Source organism: Scyliorhinus torazame, chromosome 14, assembly GCF_047496885.1.
Source record: "Scyliorhinus torazame isolate Kashiwa2021f chromosome 14, sScyTor2.1, whole genome shotgun sequence".
Lineage (NCBI taxonomy): Eukaryota > Metazoa > Chordata > Chondrichthyes > Carcharhiniformes > Scyliorhinidae > Scyliorhinus > Scyliorhinus torazame.
The window spans coordinates 38,044,778-38,065,017 of record NC_092720.1 but is presented as its reverse complement, the minus strand read 5'-3'; the positions used below and the strand labels follow the sequence as shown (position 1 = coordinate 38,065,017).

The window sequence follows — 20,240 nt, the reverse complement described above, 5'->3', positions numbered from 1 at the left end:
TCCCAACACCCCTGGCAGCACTGCTCGGCCCGTAACACGAACTGCAGCAGCTGTGGGAGAAAAGGACATTTCGCCAAAGTCTGCCTGGCCAGGTCCAAGAACTCTAACTCACAGGCCCGATCCTCAGACTTACAGGCCCACAGACCCCGCAGTGTGGCAGCGGGTCTGCCGACTCCACCCCCTCTAGACGCGTCATCAGCCTCCTGCTATCCGTGGGGGCAGCCATCTTCCAGCCCTCACAGCACATGCAACTCACGGGGGCCGCCTTCTTGGCCATCCTCCCCCACGCGGCTGGCCACATGCGATCCATGGGGGCCGCCATCTGCCATGCCGCACGACGCGTATGATCAACAAGGGCGGCCTATCGCGGAACCGCCCCAGCTCCTCCGACCACGCCGGCTACCCGCAACTCAGCGCGGTCACCCTGGACCAGTCGCGACCCAAGCACCTCCGGAGCTCCATGATGACTGGGTAAGGGCACGAGACGCCTTGCCTTTTCGACTCCGGGAGCACAGAGAGCTTTATTCACCCGGACATGGTGTGACGCTGCTCGCTCCCAATCTTCCCGGCGCACCAAACCATCTCCCTCGCCTCTGGGTCGCACTCGGTGAAAATCCGAGGGTGCACTACCGCAATACTGGGCGCCGAGTACAGCAATTAAAAATTATATGTGCTCCCAGACCCCTGCGCTCCTCTCCTATTGGGACTAGATTTCCAATGCAACCTCAGGAGTCTAACCCTAAAGTTCAGGGGGCTCCTACCCCCACTCACCATATGCAGCCTCGCAACCCTAAAAGTCGACCCTCCCCCACTCTTCGCAAACCTCACCGCCGACTGCAAACCAGTCGTCACCAGAAGCAGGCGGTATAGCATACAGGACAGGACTTTTGTCAGGTCTGAGGTCCAGCGACTCCTGCGGGAGGGAGTCATCGAGGCCAGCAATAGCCCCTGGAGAGCTCAGGTGGTGGTCGTCAAGACCGGGGAAAAGAACTGGATGATTGTAGATTACAGCCAAACCATAAACCGGTACACGCAACTCGATGCCTACCCCCTTCCCCGGATTGCAGACATGGTAAACTAGATCGCACACTATCGGGTGTTCTCCACGGTGGATCTGAAGTCTGCATACCATCAGCTCCCAATCCGCCCGGAGGACTGCCACTACGCGGCTTTTGAGGCAGACAGCCGCCTTTTCCACTTCCTCCGGGTCCCCTTTGGCGTCACGAACGGGGTTTCGGTCTTCCAAAGAACAATGGACTGAATGGTGGACCAGTACGGGCTGCGGGCCACATTTCCGTACTTGGACAATGTCACCATCTGCAGCCATGATCAGCAGGACCACGACGCCAACCTCCACAGATTTCTCCAAACCGCCCAAACCCTAAACCTCACGTATAACAAGGAGAAATGTGTTATCCGCACAACCAGACTAGCCGTCCTCGGCTACGTCGTGGAAAATGGAGTTCTAGGACCCGACCCCGACCGTATGCGCCCCCTCCTGCAACTCCCCCTCCTCCACTGCCCCAAGGCCCTGAAGAGGTGCCTCGGGTTCTTTTCATATTATGCCCAGTGGGTCCCTAACTATGCGGACAAAGCCCGCCCACAATCAAGGCGGGCACCTCTTCCCACTGGCGACTGAGGCCCGCCAGGCCTTCAGCTGCATCAAGGCGGACATCGCCAAAGCCACGATGCACGCGATGGACGAGTCCGTCCCCTTCCAGGTGGAGAGCGACGTATCAGAGGTCACTCAGGTCAATCAAGCAGGCAGACCGTTAGCGTTTTTTTCGCGCACCCTCACCACCTCCGAAATTCGGCACTTCTCAGTCGAAAAAGAGGCCCAAGCCATCAGGGAAGCCGTACGGCACTGGAGGCACTACCTCGCTGATAGGAGGTTAACCCTCGTCACCGACCAACGATCGGTAGCCTTCATGTTCGATAATATGCAGCGGGGCAAAATCAAGAACGATAAGATCTTGAGGTGGAGGATCGAACTCTCCACCTATAATTACAATATAGTATATCGTCCTGGGAAGCTTAATGAGCCCCCAGATGCCCTGTCCCGCGGCACATGAAATGAAATGAAATGAAAATCGCTTATTGTCACAAGTAGGCTTCAATGAAGTTACTGTGAAAAGCCCCTAGTCGCCATATTCCGGCGCCTGTTCGGGGAGGCTGGTATGGAAATTGAACCGTGCTGCTGGCCTGCCTTGGTCTGCTTTAAAAGCCAGCGATTTAGCCCAGTGAGCTAAACCAGCCCCTTGCCAGATGCGCCAGGGCGCAAGATAACCGACTACGGGCTATCCACGATGACCTGTAGGCGATTCTCAGTATTGGCTCAGTCGCAGGTAGGCACTGTTCTAAGTTGATTAAAGGTACGGTTTACTTCTCTTGTCTCGAGTGAATTGATGGTCGCATCACTACCCTTGAGAACTTACAGGCAATCTGGTTGGCTTTGGTTAGCTCAGCAGCACCAGAATACAGTAATGGGGGCTTCTGTGACTTCCAGCAAGTCCACAGGTGAAGGAGACATTGTCAACAGGGAAAGTAAAATCTGGGATTTTGGACAGGGAAGGATTGGAGAGCCTAGGGAAGTGGGTGCGAGGGGGCACAGGAGAAGCTATCATCTTGGGAGCTGGTGCCCCGGTGAGCACAGAGAGCTTCCAAAGGACGACCCAACCTTCCTTCCCGCATTGCAATCAGTTTGTTTTTAAAAAAATGTTTTGTCCACTCCCGTTCGCAAGCCCATGCCGACTGTTCTATGGTATGAGCAGCATATTCTGCATGTCAATTGGCTTGGTAACAAGCTCAATTGAACCCTAATTATTTATTTGAAATGGCCGTTGTGCTGCCAAGTTCAGCATTGCCCACCTACCTTCGGGAGGCAGCCCAGGGTAGGATGGGAAGGTAGTTGCTTGCCACCCCCTGAATTTAAATGCCCTCCATCACAGAAAACACATGTCTACGTAGTCTCAAATTGCCATTAAAATGAGTACGATTACTTACTAAATTTGCTACATCTTGGTTGTTAAGAGCAATGTGCCAGACACACAATTCTTTTCCATACATGTAGCGTTCATCTCGGATTGTCGTTAGCAATGGCTTCAGAATGACTGGTGGTAAATCACCTGCAGTTGTCTCAGGGGGTGCAAGAATGAACTAGAAAGCAACCAGAAATAATTAGACAATAACATCTTCTACTCCAATTAACACTTGATCCACACTTTATGTACATTAACACGGAGTCTACAATGTCAAATTTCATTATGCTAAAAAAAATCCACATTTTTGTCATCCTCTTCTACTTCCTTGCAATTTAATCTTTTTCTTAAACCTCACTGTGAATACATTTCAAGACTTCTGTGATTTTTTTTTGTTCCAATGAGATTTTTGCATAACCTTCTGCATATTTCAGTTGTAATGATACTGCAAAAGTCCTTCCCGTCTATTTCCTTTGTTCCCACTTATTTTATTTTATTGATTTGGTCCATGGATCAATAATTGGGATGTGCCTTTAAGTAGAGGGAGGAAAGCAGAAGGCTCAAAGTTTAAAACAGCTGGCTTGCCAGGATACTGTAGTCTTAGACTTTGATTTTGGGAGAAGGAGTAGCCAGACATTTCGGCACCAAGTAGATTTTGGACAGGGAAGGATTGGAGAGCCTAGGGAAGTGGGTGCGAGGGAGGAACCAGTTTTGGAGTGAATCGGTTTGATTGGTTAACTGGCAAGCAATGGGTTGGCCAGGGACAGTGTTCTGCCTGACAACAGTCAATGATTGGTTCCTGCAGGGTGAATTTTCTGAGAGAACCTTCCAGAAGTGATCGGACCTCAGAGGTTAAAGGAGCTTTTTTCACTCTGCTGCCTGTTGTCTGCTATCTGTCGGTAGAAGCTGAAGATCTTTTAAGCATATCGTAACCAGCAGCTTTTTGTTCTTCAGGAGCTGAAGTAAAATAACTGATCTATTGTTTTGAAAGCAGTGAGTGTCCAGCATATCCTTTGCTGTAAACCTGAAAGGATGCTGGGTCTGCAGGGAAAGTAAACGACCTGGCCTGAGAAGATCATATCAAGCCTGCAAGAAAGGAAGGACGAAACCAGAAGCCTGAACTTCAGAGAAACATTGGCTGGACATCATCGCTGTGAATCAAAGATCCCTATGCTTTTATCTTATTAATATTTCTTTCCCTTTCCACCACCCTTCCCCCTCTATGTGGTTTGTCTGAGTCTGTGTAAAGAATGGGGCGAGTTAGAAAAGTGGAGGGAAAAGGGTTTGGAAATGAGTAGTAGATAGACAACTACATTTTCTGTCTGTGTAATTAAAGATACTATTCAAAATAAAAGGTTACTTGTGTTTTAAAGTTACAAAGCTGGTGACGGTAGTTTATTGGACTCAACCAAAGACCTCTTAAATAAATCTAATTTCACTTGTGTTGCGACTCCGGGTCAAGTGGGGCTGGAATTGACCGGGCAGTAGCCCAGGGAGTTGTAGCAATACCATGACCACAATTTCATGTGTGCTTCCTGGACATTTCTATTACTTACCAAACCATTACATTATTAAATGTTTATCCACTTATTTATTGGTTTTCTTTCCACAACCAACCAATTTTGCTGATTTTCTTAATAATCCAGTTTGTGATCCGTTTCTATGCAGAAAACATTCACATTATTCAGAAGCAGAATATTGTTATCATACTACATTTTTCTGTATTCTAACAGATAACATCTGGCAACCTCCCCCACATAGATCCAGGATGTTTAATATTGGGCCTTTGAAATTGCAGAAGGAAATTCAGAAACAGGAAACCACCAACAAGCCAGAAGAGGGGGGTAAAGTTTAATATTTGGGGTGATACAAAACAGGTGATAGCAAATCAGTAGTCCTTTAATTCCCACTAATTTTTATTTACATTAACTTTCTCTTTCACACAAAGTGAGATTCTCTGGCCTCCCACCTGCATGTTTCTTGGTGGCGCGCTGTTCGCTGCCAGCGGGATTATTTGCTCCCGGCATTGTCAATGGAAATTCCCAATGATGCCACCCCATGCCGCTGGGAAAGTCACGGTGGGGATGCGCTGCCAGCGTAATGAGAGAATTCTGTTGCCAGTGAAATGCCGAAGAATTCCAGCCAAGATCTAATCCCAGGTTGCTTAACAGCCTGCCTCCACTGACACCAAAGTGGTGGATCATATGTTAGCCAGTTGGATGCATTCATTAGACATCATGGGGTGAATTCTCTGCCCCCGGTGGGGGGCTTTCCAATCCGGTGGAGAATCGAGTGATGAGCAAAAACCGGGATTGGCACCCGGATCCCCCGCCAGCAGCGGCAGCATGCTAGATGCCCCGTTCCTGCGAGAGGATGCAAATGGGTTACTTGCATCCAATTTACGGGCTACAAGCCTGATTGAGCGATGACCGTTGATGCTCCAACCCTCTTAGCCAGGTTTCATTCAGGCGTGGATTGGTGCAAGTATTTGCAAGCTTGGCCCTGATATGAGTGGCCATGCATTGGGCCAAGAGGGTAAGTATTTAACCAAAGCCCATCAGAGGGTGCCCCACAATGCAAATTCTGTCCACCTCCCCAGTCCCCCTATCTCCCCCCCCCCCATCAGACCCTGGACAGAGTCCCCATATCAGAGACATTCCCCTATCAGAAACACCCCTCATCAGAGACAGCCATATCCGAGAACCCCATATCAAAGAACCCATATCATACCCCCCCCACATCCCATCAGTCATCTCATAGGGCAGCACGGTAGCATTGTGGATAGCACAATTGCTTCACAGCTCCAGGGTCCCAGGTTCGATTCCGGCTTGGGTCACTGTCTGTGCGGAGTCTGCACATCCTCCCAGTGTGTGCGTGGGTTTCCTCCGGGTGCTCCGGTTTCCTCCCACAGTCCAAAGATGTGCAGGTTAGTTGGATTGCCCGTGATAAATTGCCCTTAGTGTCCAAAATTGCCCTTAGTGTTGGGTGGGGTTACTGGGTTATGGGGGTAGTGTGGAGGTGTTGACCTTGGGTAGGATGCTTTTTCCAAGAGTCGGTGCAGACTCGACGGGCCGAATGGCCTCCTTCTGCACTGTAAATTCTATGATATGATAATCTATGATAATCTCTGTCTGGAAGCTAAAGAGCAGTCCAGGCAGAAGCAGTGAAAAATCACTGCGTTTTCACTTACCTATCCCTTTACACCGGCTGCCTCAGACAGAAATGTTGAAAGCAGCAGCTGTTACTTCACAGAAATCCAAAGCGCATCACAAAGGCTTTAAACCCCCTCAGACCCTTTGATCTGCAAGGCTTCTATTGAAGACAAATAGCTTTTTGTAGGTTGTAATTAACAGGGTAATAACTTCCAGGCAGTCAAATGCCTGGATTTTTAATTTTCATTTCCCTTCACGCTTGAATGCATCTCAAGTACCCTGCTTTGAATCTAATCACAATGTTTATATATATCTAGCCATGATTGACAGACCTTCACCACCTCAAAAGAAGCTAAGTGCTTTCTGCTGAGAAAAAGAGGAACTGAAAGCACCTACCTCCCAGATGTTTCTGCCTGGACTGCTCTTTAGCTTCCATGTAAGGTGACTGATGGGGGTGGGGGGAGGGGGGGGGGAGCGATTGGGGGTTTCTGATATGCGGGTCTCTGAGGGGTGCCTCAGATAAGGGAATCTCTGATATGGGCATGTCTCTGAGATGGGTGGGTGTCTGAGGTGGGAGTCTCTGAGGTGTCTGATGGGGGTGTTTCTGTTGGGAGTCTGATGGGAGGGTGTCGGTCATCCTTATGTGTGCGTGCTGTGGTGAGAGGGTGACCTGTAATGTTGCGAGGGGGAGGGGGACTCAAAATGCTGGCCTGGTATCGGGTTTCCTCCCTGCCATGCATAAATTTGCATGGCAAGGGAGAGGGAATGGTTCCTGGATGCCACTCCTAGAGCCAGCACAGACCAGGAATGATTCTACTCTGGGAACAGAACTTAGTTTCTCAAACAGAGAATCCTGCCCACATTGTTGTCACTGATGACATAGGATAATGAATAAAGTGCAAGGACTACAAAAGACCATTATTAACAAAATTTAGAAATGCTAGTAAATCCAATAGTCCCCCTAGAGATGGAAAGAAGTGGTCAAAACTTTCAAAATATTTGATTAATTTATCAATTTACCTCATAATTTGAGCCCCCAAAATCAGGGGTATGGATTAGCAACATGGCTGGGTTTCTCAGGCTTGAGAAAATTAAGTTCGCCCTGATAGGATGAGTGTTAGGGTTCGTCCGCAGGTGGCAGCCATTTATCGACTTCTTTTGGGAAAACTAAACTCTCAGCAGATACAATAAGCGGGCGGAGGTTAGGGAATAAGGGGGTAGAGGGAGTTAGTTTAGTTTAGGTTAGTTCAATTTAGGCGGGTTCAGCGAGGGGAGATCGAGGGACTTGGGGATTGTGTGTAAAAGCTATGTTGGTGGGGTATGGTTGTTGGTTGGGGGGGGGGTGTTAATAATAAAATATAATCGCTTATTGTCGCAAGTCATCTTCAATGAAGTTACTGTGAAAAGCCCCTAGTCGTCATGTTCCGGCACCTGTTCGGGGAGGCCGGACGGGAATTGAACCCGCGCTGCTGGCATTGTTCTGCATTACAAGCTGGCTGTTTAGCCTGGGCTAAACCAGCCCCATGTGTTACACACTGAATTAGGTTTACATTTGTATTTGTATCTTCTTCTGTTATCAAACCATAAACGCCTTAATAAAATGTTTGTTAAAAAAAGATTTACCTTATAATCTACCCAAGTTAGAATGGCAGCGCCATTAACTTTAGTTACACATCGCGAGCCATGTATAGTTACATCGAGCACAGCCAACTGAATGGTAAGGTGCAAGATGACTTACCGAACGTCTTCTTCATATCACTGGCTCTATTTTATAGAATTGTGACTGAATTCTTCCCATTGATTGTTTAAAAATCTTGATGCTACCTCAGACTTTTACTATTGCTACAAAGTCGACTTATTGGGGATCGAGTATTTTCTAGTTGGATCTGGAAACCTCAGGGTTTCTACAACCAACAACCTCCTGCACAAAGACAGACCTGCTGCATGCAGTATTCGGATAACGAAGGAAGTCACTTGACCAGTATTTTTAACAGAAACTCTCATTGCCGTCGCCATATTTGTGGTTGTTTACAGTAATTGTCTCCACCTCAAAACCAGAAAATTAAATGTTACAAGTGTCCCATTTTTGGTTTCCTTTGATATAAAAAACCTTTCATGTGAGATTTTCCCAATCTTAGGGTTCTTTTTACAACACCCTCTGGGCATCTGTTCTAACATATGTTTTACATTTTACTTGAGATTTGGAAAACAAATACATGTTTTGTTTCCAGAGACACTGAGCGTGTCAAGAATTATTTACTTGCACCAGCTTTCTACAGTCCTGTTGTACCCTCAATAGCGACGCTTAGAGTGTAAACGGCAAAGAAGGCTTTAATAAGCTAAGAACTAGCCTGGTGCCGAGACGTGTGCTAACAGAGGCGCCGCCCACAAGGTGGCCCCTTATATACGGCTCCCAGATGGGCGGAATCCCCCAGGGTTCCAAGCCCGGTCTTAAAGGGGACATCGCCTTACATGATGACAAGGGTACAGTGTTACAGCAACCGTTCAGCACAAGTCCCAAAACGAACTTGCTGCGCAGCCAGTGTTTGAACAAATTTACACGCTTAGCTTGTTCTGCCTTTCAATTCGATCACAATTGATTTGCATCTTACCTTTGCCTATCCACTTTTGGTTCCGGAGCATCTCAGACGTTTGCATAGCAAAAACCTATCAATGCTTCTCAAAAATACATTGTGTTGCAGTCAGCCGAGAGGTGAGGAAAATGGGGGAAACATTATTCCACCACCTCCCCTTGTCTGTAATAATTCTAATTTTCATACCTGAGGGTAATGTACCCAGGGCAGTATGTGAACAAGAATAATCTTTTTATCCCCAAATCTCCATAATACTAATGTCCACAATACCCATTTTCTCGAATACACACTTCCCCCAAATGTGGCAAGACAATGCAGTTGAAGACAAAGAGGATGTCCTCAGTACACGTGACAATAAACAAATCCAAATCCAATATCTTGTGATGAAATTTCCAGGAATACGTCCAACCCTATTTGACAGCCCGATACGTACTGCCTACTGTGGTGTTGGGTGTTCTAACACACAGAAGAGCCAACACAGTTGCATATGGTACAACACTTGTTTATTTAAACTCACTATTTACAACTTGGTCTTTGCACTCTGCACGTGGGGGGCTCCCTGCTTGTTGTGTTTCAATTGCTCTTTCATGCTTCCTTCTCCCCAGACCTACTGACCTCCAGGTGTCGTGCTCGTGCTTTTTATGTGGTTGGTGTTCTTGTCTGTGATTGGTTGTGGTGTTGTGTACTCTGATTTGCCTGTTAGTGTGTCCATCATGATGTGTGTGTTTGAATATCATGACATCCCCCCTTTTTACAAAGATATGTGCCTACGTGGTAATAAATATGATCGTGACGTGAGTGCATCTAAGAGTGTGTGTGTGTCGTGTGCAGCATGTGTCTATGACGGAACTATGTACATGGGGCGATGTCGAGTGCGTCACATGAATCCAGTTGTACCATAACATAACAGAAATGCGAACGAGAGAAGAAGAAAAAAAATTTTGAACAGTTGTCCAGTCAGACGACATCTGGAACGATAAACAACAACAGGTTATCATGTAAAATTGTCCAACTTATTAAACATATGAACTGTATTATAAGTCCATTCTAATGGGTTTGCGACGAATTCGGGTTGACCGCCTTAAGGGTGGATCAAGAACCACCGGCTGCTGTGCAGGCATGGCCATGGGTGGCGATGGAAAGGGCGTGATGTGCGGCAGCTCCACAAAGTCATCCTCGGAAGCCTGTTGAGGATCTGGCGTGTTGTGTGGCTGTGAACGTGGAAGTCGGCGAAGGGCGCGCCGATTGCGGCGACGCACGGAACCATCCGGCATGCGAACCAGGAACGAGCGGGGAGCCACTTGTCGGAGGACTTCGGCCGGTGCTGACCAGCCACCATACGGTTGATGGACGCGTACTTTGTCTCCGGAGGACAGGGGGGGCAGGTCCGTCGCTCGTGTGTCGTACCGACCTTTCTGGCGATCACGCTGCAGTTGCATGTCCCGAAGAACCGCCTCATGGTCTGTTGTCGGTGCCAGGACGGAAGGTACCGTCGTCCTGAGGGAGCGACCCATTAGTAGCTGCGCTGGCGAGAGGCCCGTGGATAACGGGGCCGATCGATAGGCCAGCAAGGCAAGGTTAAAGTCCGATCCGGCATCAGCCGCCTTGCACAGGAGCCGCTTTGCGATGTGGACACCCTTTTCAGCCTTCCCGTTCGATTGTGGATGCAGAGGGCTGGATGTCACATGAGTGAAACCATATGCTGCGGCAAAGGACGACCATTCACGGCTGGCAAAACAAGGTCCATTGTCTGACATGACAGTCCTTGGAATGCCATGGCGAGCAAACGTTTCCTTGCAGGCCCCAATGACTGCGGACGACGTCAGATCATGGAGAGGCATGACTTCCGGGTAGTTTGAGAAGTAGTCTATAATAACAATGTAATCTCTGCCGAGCGCGTGAAATAGGTCAACACCCACCTTCGCCCAGGGGGACGTCACCATCTCGTGTGGTAGAAGTGTTTCCGGAGGTTGCGCCGGCTGAAACCTCTGACAGGTTGTGCAGTTGAGCACCATGTTGGCTATGTCTTCATTAATACCCGGCCAATATACCGCCGCCCGGGCCCTTCGTCTGCATTTTTCGACACCCAAGTGGCCTTCGTGTAGTTGACGAAGAATCATCTGGCGCACACTGTGTGGAATGACGATCCTATGCGATTTCATAAGGACCCCGTCTATATTGGTGAGATCATCTCGCACATTGTAAAACTGGGGGCACTGCCCTTTTAGCCACCCTTCCGTCATGTGGCGCATCACTCGCTGCAGCAGAGGGTCAGTCGCCGTCTCTGCGCGTATGTGGGCCAGACAAGGATCATCAGCTGGCATATTTGCTGCTGTCAGAGTCACGTGTGCCTCAATTTGACGCACGAACCCCTCCGCATCTGGTGGTGTGCTCACTGCTCGGGAAAGAGTGTCCGCCACTATGAGTTCCTTCCCCGGAGTGTAGATCAGTTCAAAATCGTACCTCCTGAGTTTGAGTAAGATGCGCTGGAGGCGAGGAGTCATGTCGTTCAGGTCTTTGTTAATGATGTTGACCAGGGGGCGGTGGTCAGTTTCGACCGTGAATCGTGGCAGGCCATACACATAGTCGTGGAACTTGTCCAGTCCAGTTAACAAGCCCAGGCATTCTTTTTCGATTTGCGCGTAGCGCTGTTCGGTAGGGGTCATGGCTCGTGAGGCATACGCAACCGGGGCCCATGATGACGTGCTGTCTTTTTGCAGGAGTACCGCTCCAATACCAGATTGGCTGGCGTCTGTTGAGATCTTTGTAGGGCGAGTCGCGTCAAAGAAGGCCAGCACTGGTGCCGTGACCAGTTTGTGCTTGAGCTCCTCCCATTCCTGCTGATGCGACTGGTGCCAGTTGAATTCCGTCGATTTTTTTACGAGATGGCGCATGTTTGTTGTATGAGAAGCCAGGTTGGGAATGAACTTCCCAAGGAAGTTGACCATGCCCAGGAATCTTAAGACAGCCTTCTTGTCAGCCGGTCGTGGCATGGCTGTGATGGCGCTAACCTTGTCTGCATCGGGACGGACCCCGGACCTTGAGATGTGGTCCCCGAGGAATTTCAGCTCCGTCTGGCCGAAAGCACACTTCGCACGGTTGAGACGCAGGCCATTTTGCCGTATGCGGGTGAAGACACGTCGAAGACGATGCATGTGTTCCTGCGGAGTGGTGGACCAAATGATGATATCGTCCACATATACACGTACCCCTTCGATGCCTTCCATCATCTGCTCCATAATGCGGTGGAATACTTCAGATGCCGAAATGATGCCGAATGGCATCCGGTTGTAGCAGAATCTGCCAAAAGGGGTGTTGAATGTGCATAGTCTTCGGCTGGCCGGGTCCAGTTGGATCTGCCAGAATCCTTTGGACGCATCCAATTTAGTGAATATGTTGGCTCGCGCCATCTCGCTGGTGAGGTCTTCTCGTTTTGGGATGGGATAGTGTTCCCGCATGATGTTGTTGTTCAGATCTTTTGGATCTATACATATACGGAGCTCGCCAGAGGGCTTCTTTACACAGACCATGGAGCTGACCCATGGCGTGGGCTCCGTGACCTTGGATAGGACCCCTTGGTCCTGAAGAATCTGCAGTTGTGCCTTGAGGCGGTCTTTGAGAGGCGCAGGAACCCTGCGAGGTGCGTGAACGACAGGGATGGCGTCCGGTCTGAGTCGAATCTTGTACGTGTGTGGCAATGTCCCCATGCCTTCAAAAACCTCCTGGTTGTGAGCGAGGAGGGAATGGAGATTCGCGTGGAACTCAGCATCCGGGAAGTCGGATATCTCATCTGGAGAGAGAGACATGATGCGCTGTACCAGGTGAAGGACCTTACACGCTTGTGCGCCCAGTAACGAGTCCTTTGATGAGCCCACAACTTCGAAGGGGAGTGTGGCCGTGTACCCCTTGTGAGTCACCTGTAGCTGGCAAGATCCTACGGACGGGATAACGTTCCCGTTATAGTCAACCATCTTAAGCCGGGATGGTGTGATGAGTGGTTTGACCTTCATGGCCTGGACTGCAGAGTAAGCAATCAGGTTGGCGGATGCGCCGGTGTCCAGACGGAAGGCGACGCGCGATCGGTTGACCGTCAGGGTGGCACACCACTCATCGTCTGGATTGATGGCATTGACCTTGTTGACATCAATGACGGCAACTCTGAAGTCATCCTGGTCATCTGCATCACTTAACTGGAAGTCTTGATGCGTGGGCTGGACGGTCCTGACTCGTGTGCGAGGTTGTCGAGGATGCGCCGGATCCATGGGTTGAGCCGCACGACAGCGGGCTGCGTAGTGGCCTATCATGGCACATCTGTTGCACTGTTGGTATTTTGCAGGACATTGCCCTTTTAAGTGTAGACCTCCACACTTGCTGCACGTCATGACGTCACGGCGTTCGTTGCGCCACTGCGCATGCGCAGTGCGATCTTGCGGTGGGCGCGCCTGCGCAGTGCGTCCCTCGTTGTGGCCGTTATTCTTGGCGCGCACCTGCGCGGGAGACCGCGAAAAGCGCGGGAAGCGGCCGCTGTCGTCCGGGCCGTGGGGCGGGAAGAAATCGACGGCCTGGATGCGTTCAACGTCGTGGGCGGCCTGGCTTGCCGATTCGACGGCTGGGGACCCCCTCCGTGCCAACTCGGACGCCTGAAATCGGGCAAAACGGCAGGTCGCATTTTCATGGAGGACACAGGCTTCCACAGCAGACGCTAAGGTAAGGCTCTTTATTTTAAGAAGCTGCTGGCGTAGGCCACTGGAGGCAACGCCAAAAACAATCTGGTCCCTGATCATGGACTCTGTGGTGGTGCCGTAACCGCAGGACTGCGCCAGAATCCGGAGGTGCGTCAAAAAGGGTTGAAAAAGCTCCTCCTTACCTTGCAGGCGTTGCTGAAAGATGTATCTTTCGAAAGTTTCGTTTACTTCAGTTTGAAAGTGCTGGTCCATTTTGAGGATGACCGTGTCATATTTGGCCTGGTTTTCGCCTTCCTCGAACACCAGTGAATTAAAGACATCATTTGGGTGGGGGCCTGCGTAGAAGAGGAGCATTGCAATCTTCGAATCATCCGAGACATTCTGTTTTTCGGTGGCACGGATGTACAGGTCAAATCGCTGCCTGTAGAGCTTCCAGTTGGTGCCTAGGTTCCCCGTGACTTGCATCGGCTGCGGTTTGCCGGTGTGGTCCATGTCCAGAATGGCAGGTTGGTAGGCAGGTATCGATCCACTCCTGTACCATGTGGTGTTGGGTGTTCTAACACACAGAAGAGCCAACACAGTTGCATATGGTACAACACTTGTTTATTTAAACTCACTATTTACAACTTGGTCTTTGCACTCTGCACGTGGGGGGCTCCCTGCTTGTTGTGTTTCAATTGCTCTTTCATGCTTCCTTCTCCCCAGACCTACTGACCTCCAGGTGTCGTGCTCGTGCTTTTTATGTGGTTGGTGTTCTTGTCTGTGATTGGTTGTGGTGTTGTGTACTCTGATTTGCCTGTTAGTGTGTCCATCATGATGTGTGTGTTTGAATATCATGACACCTACGTTCATTAATTTATTCCCCATCAACTACTCATGCAGCACGGTGGCACAGTGGATAGCACTGCTGCCTCGCAGCACCAGGGACCCAGGTTCAATTCCGGCCTAAGGTGACTGTGTGGTGTTTGCACATTCTCCCCGTGTCTGAGTGGGTTTCCTCCGGGTCGTCCCACAGCCCAAAGATCATAGAATCATTTACAATGCAGAGGGAGGTCATTCGGCCCATCAAGTCAGCACTGACCCTTGGAAAGGGCAGTCTACTTAAACCCACATCTCCATCCTATCCCCGTAACCCAGCTAACCTTTTTGAACACTAAGGGCAATTTAGCATGGCCAATCCATCTAACTGCACAAGATGTGCAGGTTAAGTGGATTGGCCATGCTACATTTCCCTTAAAGTGTCCAAACAAAAAGGTTGGGTCTTCTTGGGTTACAGGCATGGTGTCGGGGTGTGTGAGGTCGGTGCAGACCAGATGGGCCAAATGGTCTCCTTCTGCACTGGACAATTTCTATGATTCTATAATAAGTATATCCCCTCCTAGAATATAGGGCGGGATTCTCCCATTCGGCAGCAGAGTGTCCACGCCATCGGAAATGCCATCCCGTTTCACGAGGGCGTGAATGGCCCGCTGGGAGTACCGATTCTGGCCCCTACAGGAGGCCAGCACGGCGCGAACTGAGTGCCGCGGGATCCGGGCATGCGCAGTGGCACCGGCGCCAACCCGTGCATGCACGGTGGCCTCCCTCAACGCGCCGGCCCCGACGCAACATGGCGCGGGAGTTCAGGGGCCGGCGCAGAAGAAAATAGGCCCGGGGGGCGAGAGGGTGGCCCGCCGATCCCGGGCCCCGATCGCGGGCCAGGCCCAATCGGAGGACTCCTCCCGGGGTTATAGTCCCTCTCTCCCCCCCCCCCCCTCCCCCCACAGGCCGCCCCCTGACCCTGCGCGCGGAGTTCACGCCGGCTGCGACCATGTGTGGACGGCACCAGCGGGACTGTGCCTTTTTAGAGCAGCTGCTCGGCCCATCCGGGCTGGAGAATCGGCGGACCAGCCACGTATAGCGGCCCGCGACTAGCGCCGCATCAAACGCGTCGGCGTCGGGGCAGCGTGGCCCGGTTGTGCAGATTCTCCGACCCAGCCCCGGGCTGGGAGAATCCTGCCCATAGTTTCTCTCTCTCCAATCACTCACTACACCAACATGTTCATTTGCCAACTTGAATCTCAGAGTCCCACATCCACCCACTCAAAATTCCAATCTCCTAAATACTCTCCATCCCCTCAACTGCGCATTGCCCCTCCCTGCTTCTTTACTACGCACATTCTTCCACTCAAACTGCATCACAGTCCCAAATCCAAATTACGTTCTTCCAAATACCTTCTGTACTCTTTCCGAACGACTCACCATTTCGTGCATAACAGCAGAATTTCTCCACCCGCTGAACATCTCGTGCACAGATTTCCAAATTTTTGAAAACAGTGCACCCCTCTCACAAGCAACACGTTCATTCACTTATCATCAGCTTTGCTATAAAAGACCATCCTTAGAAAATACCATGGGCGGGATTCTCCGACCCCCCCCGCCGGGTCGGAGAATCCCCGGGGGCGGCGTGAATCCCGCCACAGTGCTCCGACGCCGGCAGCCGTATTCTCCAGCACCGGTTTTCGGGTGGGGGTGATGTGTATGCCGCGCCGGTCGGGGGCAGTTGGCAGCGGACCCCCGACAATTCTCCGGGCCCCGATGGAGTTCCTGGCCAGTCCCGCCGGCGTGAAATGGACCTGGCCCCACATGGCGGGACCTGGCTGGTGGGCCGTCTAGTGGAGTCCTCGGGGCGGGGGGGGGGGCGCGGGGGGATCCAGCCCGGGGGGGGGGGGGGGGGATCTGGCCCGGGGGGCGGTGGGACCCCCACAGTGGCCTGGCCCACGATCGGGGCCCACCGATCTGCGGGCGGGCCTGTACCGTGGAGGCAATCCTTCCTTCCGCTCTGGCCTCTGTAGGGCTCTGCCATGGCTGGCACGGAGAAGAACCCCCCTGTGCATGCGCAGGAACACACCGGACAGTGTGCGCATGCGCGGAACCATCCGGCGGTTCTGCGCATGCGCCAACTTGTGCCGGACCTTCGCTACTGGTTGGCGCAGCACCAACCCCTCCGCCGCCGGCCTAGCCCCCGGAAGTGCGGAGGATTCCGCAACTTCCGGTTGGCCCGACGCCGGAGTGGTTTGCGCCGCTCTTGGCGTCCAGCCAATTGCGGGAGAATCCCGCCCCAAATCCTATAACTTGCCATTAACAGCCTCATAGATCAGCTGATATATTAAAAACATGTATGCCAACACTCCGGTTACTACACAAATGCTAAACACTACAGGCGGCACAAATTTTAAATACAGGCTGACATTTTCCAGCCGTTGCGATTCATTTTTCCCGCCAGCAGGGCACTCAGCCCGTGGGTTTCCCGGCGGCATGGTGTGGTTTCAATGTAAAATCCCATTGACAAGCGGCGGGAATGCAGAATCCCGTTGCCAACGAAAGATGCGCCCAATCTTAATACTGGGAACGCTCAGCAGGTCAGGCAGATTCTGTCACAAAGCAAAGAAAGTAAACAATTCAGAAAGCATTTCTGGGACCTGCTAAGATCACAACGAAGGTAGACAGGACCTGAAAATGTTGGCCGTGTCCCAAAGGCTGCCTGCAGAGGAATTCACCACCCCCAGATCCCCCACCCCCTTCCATACACTGGCTGCCTTTCCTGCTTTTGATTACACTTTTTAAACATGGTGGTGAGAAGGCAACACCGCAGCCTCCTTGTTAAAGTGCCCTCTTACTTATCCTCTATTTCAAGCTACTTGCTGGTTTGATTGGCCCTCCGTCTTGGAAAGCCCGCCTGCCACTTAATTGGTCAGAGAACCAGTCTTGTTGCCAATTAAAGGGGGGGGGGGGGCGCCCTGGTCAAAATCCAAAAGAGTGACTCTTGCCCCTCAGGGTGTAGGTTCAGAATCCAGAATAAGTCCCAACTCCCATTTCCTGTGTGACGATTGGAGGATTTTTGGAAAATTTGGGACAAATTAACTGTTAAAAGCCAGGGGTTATAGGGTGTTTGGCTGCAATGTTCATGTATTTTAAAAGGGATTTTGTTTTGCTTCTTGTAAATAGCAGGTGAAATTGACCAGAATAATGATTGGGGAGGTCCCTGGGGAGTTACCGTGCTTTTGCAGCCTGCAGAGATGAGGGGCTGGATTCTCCGTCCCTGCGTCTAAGTGCTGACACTAACGGAGGATTGATGGTGTTTCACGACGGAAACATCGGCGGCAAACCCACACCAATTCTGCTGCGTTAAACACCTGTGGAACGCGCAAAAAAGAATTGGAGAATCGCCGGGTCCGTGCTGGACATGTACAGGGCTGACAAGCTGCAGCCGCGCGTACACCTACACCCCCCCCACACACACATGCACTGTTTGTGCCGGAAAAGATGGTTGTGCTAGATCATGTACCCGTCCACCCCAACCCCACAGTCCACCTCCTCGCCAACCCCCCACAACTCCCCCCAGCCAGCAACATGGCTCTCATTGGAGTATGATGGCGCTGTACGCCCTCGCTCTCACTCTCCGCAGCCGCCACGCCAGGCTCACAACTGCTGAGACGACACGTGGCCCGCGTCATCGGGAACTCGGCCCATCGGAGGCCGAGCATCGCGGGTGGGCCCGATAATGATATTCAAGCGGAGTTGTGACTGTGCGCGCCGCATTTCTCGATGATGCCGATTTGGAGGGGGCGGAGCATCGCAACCCGGTGTCAAACTGCCACCTGCCGTGATTTTGAGGTTGGGAGCCATTCTTCGCCCGATCGCCGTTCCCGATTTCGGCATCAGGCAACGGAGAATCCCGCCCAATGTTTTTCAGCTGGAGAGACGAGGCAGAGAGGCAGTGAGTTTGGAGAATCATTGACAGAGAGAGAGGATCCAAGTTCTGATCTGCCTCACTTGAGTCCACAAATCTTTCTAAGTAGAATAGTTAGAAGAGCAGTAATATTTTAAAGCAGGACAATCTTGTCTGAAGACAAGGAAGAGGCTTAACCAACCTCGTTGAAGCTGCTAGTTGAAGATATTCAGCCAGAGTCTGAAGATGTCCTAACCGAAGTCAAGTATGTTTTATGAAGCAAGTATTACTCTACGTTCTGCTAATTTTAAGCTGATTAAAAGCTCTATGTTTTTTTTCTTGTTGTTAATGGGAAACTGTAATGAAATGAAATGAAAATGAAATGAAAATCACTTATTGTCACAAGTAGGCTTCAAATGAAGTTACTGTGAAAAGCCCCTAGTCGCCACATTCCGGCGCCTGTTCGGGGAGGCTGGTACGGGAATTGAACCGTGCTGCTGGCCTGCCTTGGTCTGCTTTCAAAGCCTGCGATTTAGCTCTGTGCTAAACCAGCCCCTAAAGTAGCATTAAGGGGTAATTGTCAGCTGCACTTTTTGTGTGAAGTTAAAAGTTTAATATTGTATCCCGAATAAAGTTTTGTTTTAGAAATACCAAGGCCCTATTTTATTCTTGCAATCACTCCTGGAGCAAGTCATTACTTTTGCACAGTCTTAAAATAAACTCAAATATTAGGGTTTTGGACCTGGATCCAAGCCACTGGTGGGGTCTGGCCTGGGACCGTAATACCTGTCTCCAAAAGAAAAATCCAGACCGTCAGATTTTATGGCCATTCTTCTGAGAAAGGGTCACAATATTTGAAACTTTGACCATTTTACTTTCCCTGCAGGTGCTGCCTGTTTCCAACATTTTACGTTTTACTTCAATTTTAATCAAACAATCTTAAGATGAAAGCAAATTACGGCGGATGCTAGAATCTGAAACAAAAACAGAAAATACTGGACAATCTCAGCAGGTCGGACAGCATCTGTGGAGAGAGAAGGGAACTAATGTTTCGAGTCTGGATGACTCTTGGTCAAAACAATGTTAAACTGCTTTGTACATCACAACTGCAACCAGAAACTAGCAAAGCATATTGGAGCCCCTGGAGTTTCCAGGCTAATAACGATAAATAAACAGGTTACCTTTGTTAGGATTTCTTCATTTTCGATGCACTTATGCAGGTTTTGTACGAGCGTTGAGCTGACTGTGCTGAAAGTCTGACCACACTGTCGCTCGTAACTTTTCAAAAACTTCTGAATGATGACTGAAACGTTTTGTTTCTTCCCCTTCTTATCCTTCTTTTTCTTCAGTTTCCCCATCTTTCTTGTTCTTCCCAAGACTTTACTGTAAAGTGACACAAGAGAAGCAACTTACTGTTCGTCTCAGCTACCTAACTCCCGAGAGTATTTTATTTGTTTGAAATTAAAATGCCTCCTAGAAACCACTTCAAAGTGACAGGTGTAATGAATACCATGAAACTGCCTGAGGTTAATGTGTTGAGTGAAACCAATCCTGATAAAGTGTTCATAGCAGTTAAAGCAGACAGAATTAATGTACAGGGAGCATTGCAAATTAAAAGGGGAGCAATTACTAAAATAAATCCTTCCCTTTTGCCGTGCCTTGATTTCTTTGTCCTTCAACTTAATTTCCTGCTTTTTCAGAACATCTAGCCATGGTGTCCCAGTAAAACATGATGCCACTTTTCCACAGGGCTACTATTAACATTCACAAGGCAACTGCTGTGCCACATGACAAGATTTTACAATCACTCTGCCCTGGAGACTAACATAAACAGAAAGCGTAACCAATGCTGCATAATGAATGTTCATGTGCTCGGAGGATTCAATGTAAACTATTTACAGAACAAATCACCAACTCATCTCTTTGGTATCTCTCTAGGACATAGATGGGCAACCTAGGCTAGTGAGTGGGCCGCATGAGTGGCCCTCCTTCATCTCAGTGGGCCACAAGATTGAAATCAGGCTTGTGCGCTAACCAATACCCCATGCAAAAGGGTAAATACATTTAATGCACACCAAACATTTCAAATTGAGATACAGAAAATGCTAAATCATTCATAT

At 50.1% G+C, this 20,240-nt stretch overlaps 1 protein-coding gene across 1 annotated transcript in view; it reads right to left on the bottom strand.

Annotated features, from left to right (window-relative positions):
- Positions 1-19,521, bottom strand: part of LOC140389648 (uncharacterized) — a 113,817-nt gene extending 94,296 nt beyond the window's left edge. The window contains exons 1-2 of the mRNA XM_072473967.1: positions 19,302-19,521; positions 3,004-3,156 (exon numbers count right to left, since the gene is read on the bottom strand). Coding sequence (XP_072330068.1) covers positions 3,004-3,156; positions 19,302-19,478 — 330 coding nt within the window. The 5' untranslated portion in view covers positions 19,479-19,521. The remainder of the gene's footprint in view (positions 1-3,003; positions 3,157-19,301) is intronic.
- Between the last annotated feature and the right edge of the window lie 719 nt (positions 19,522-20,240).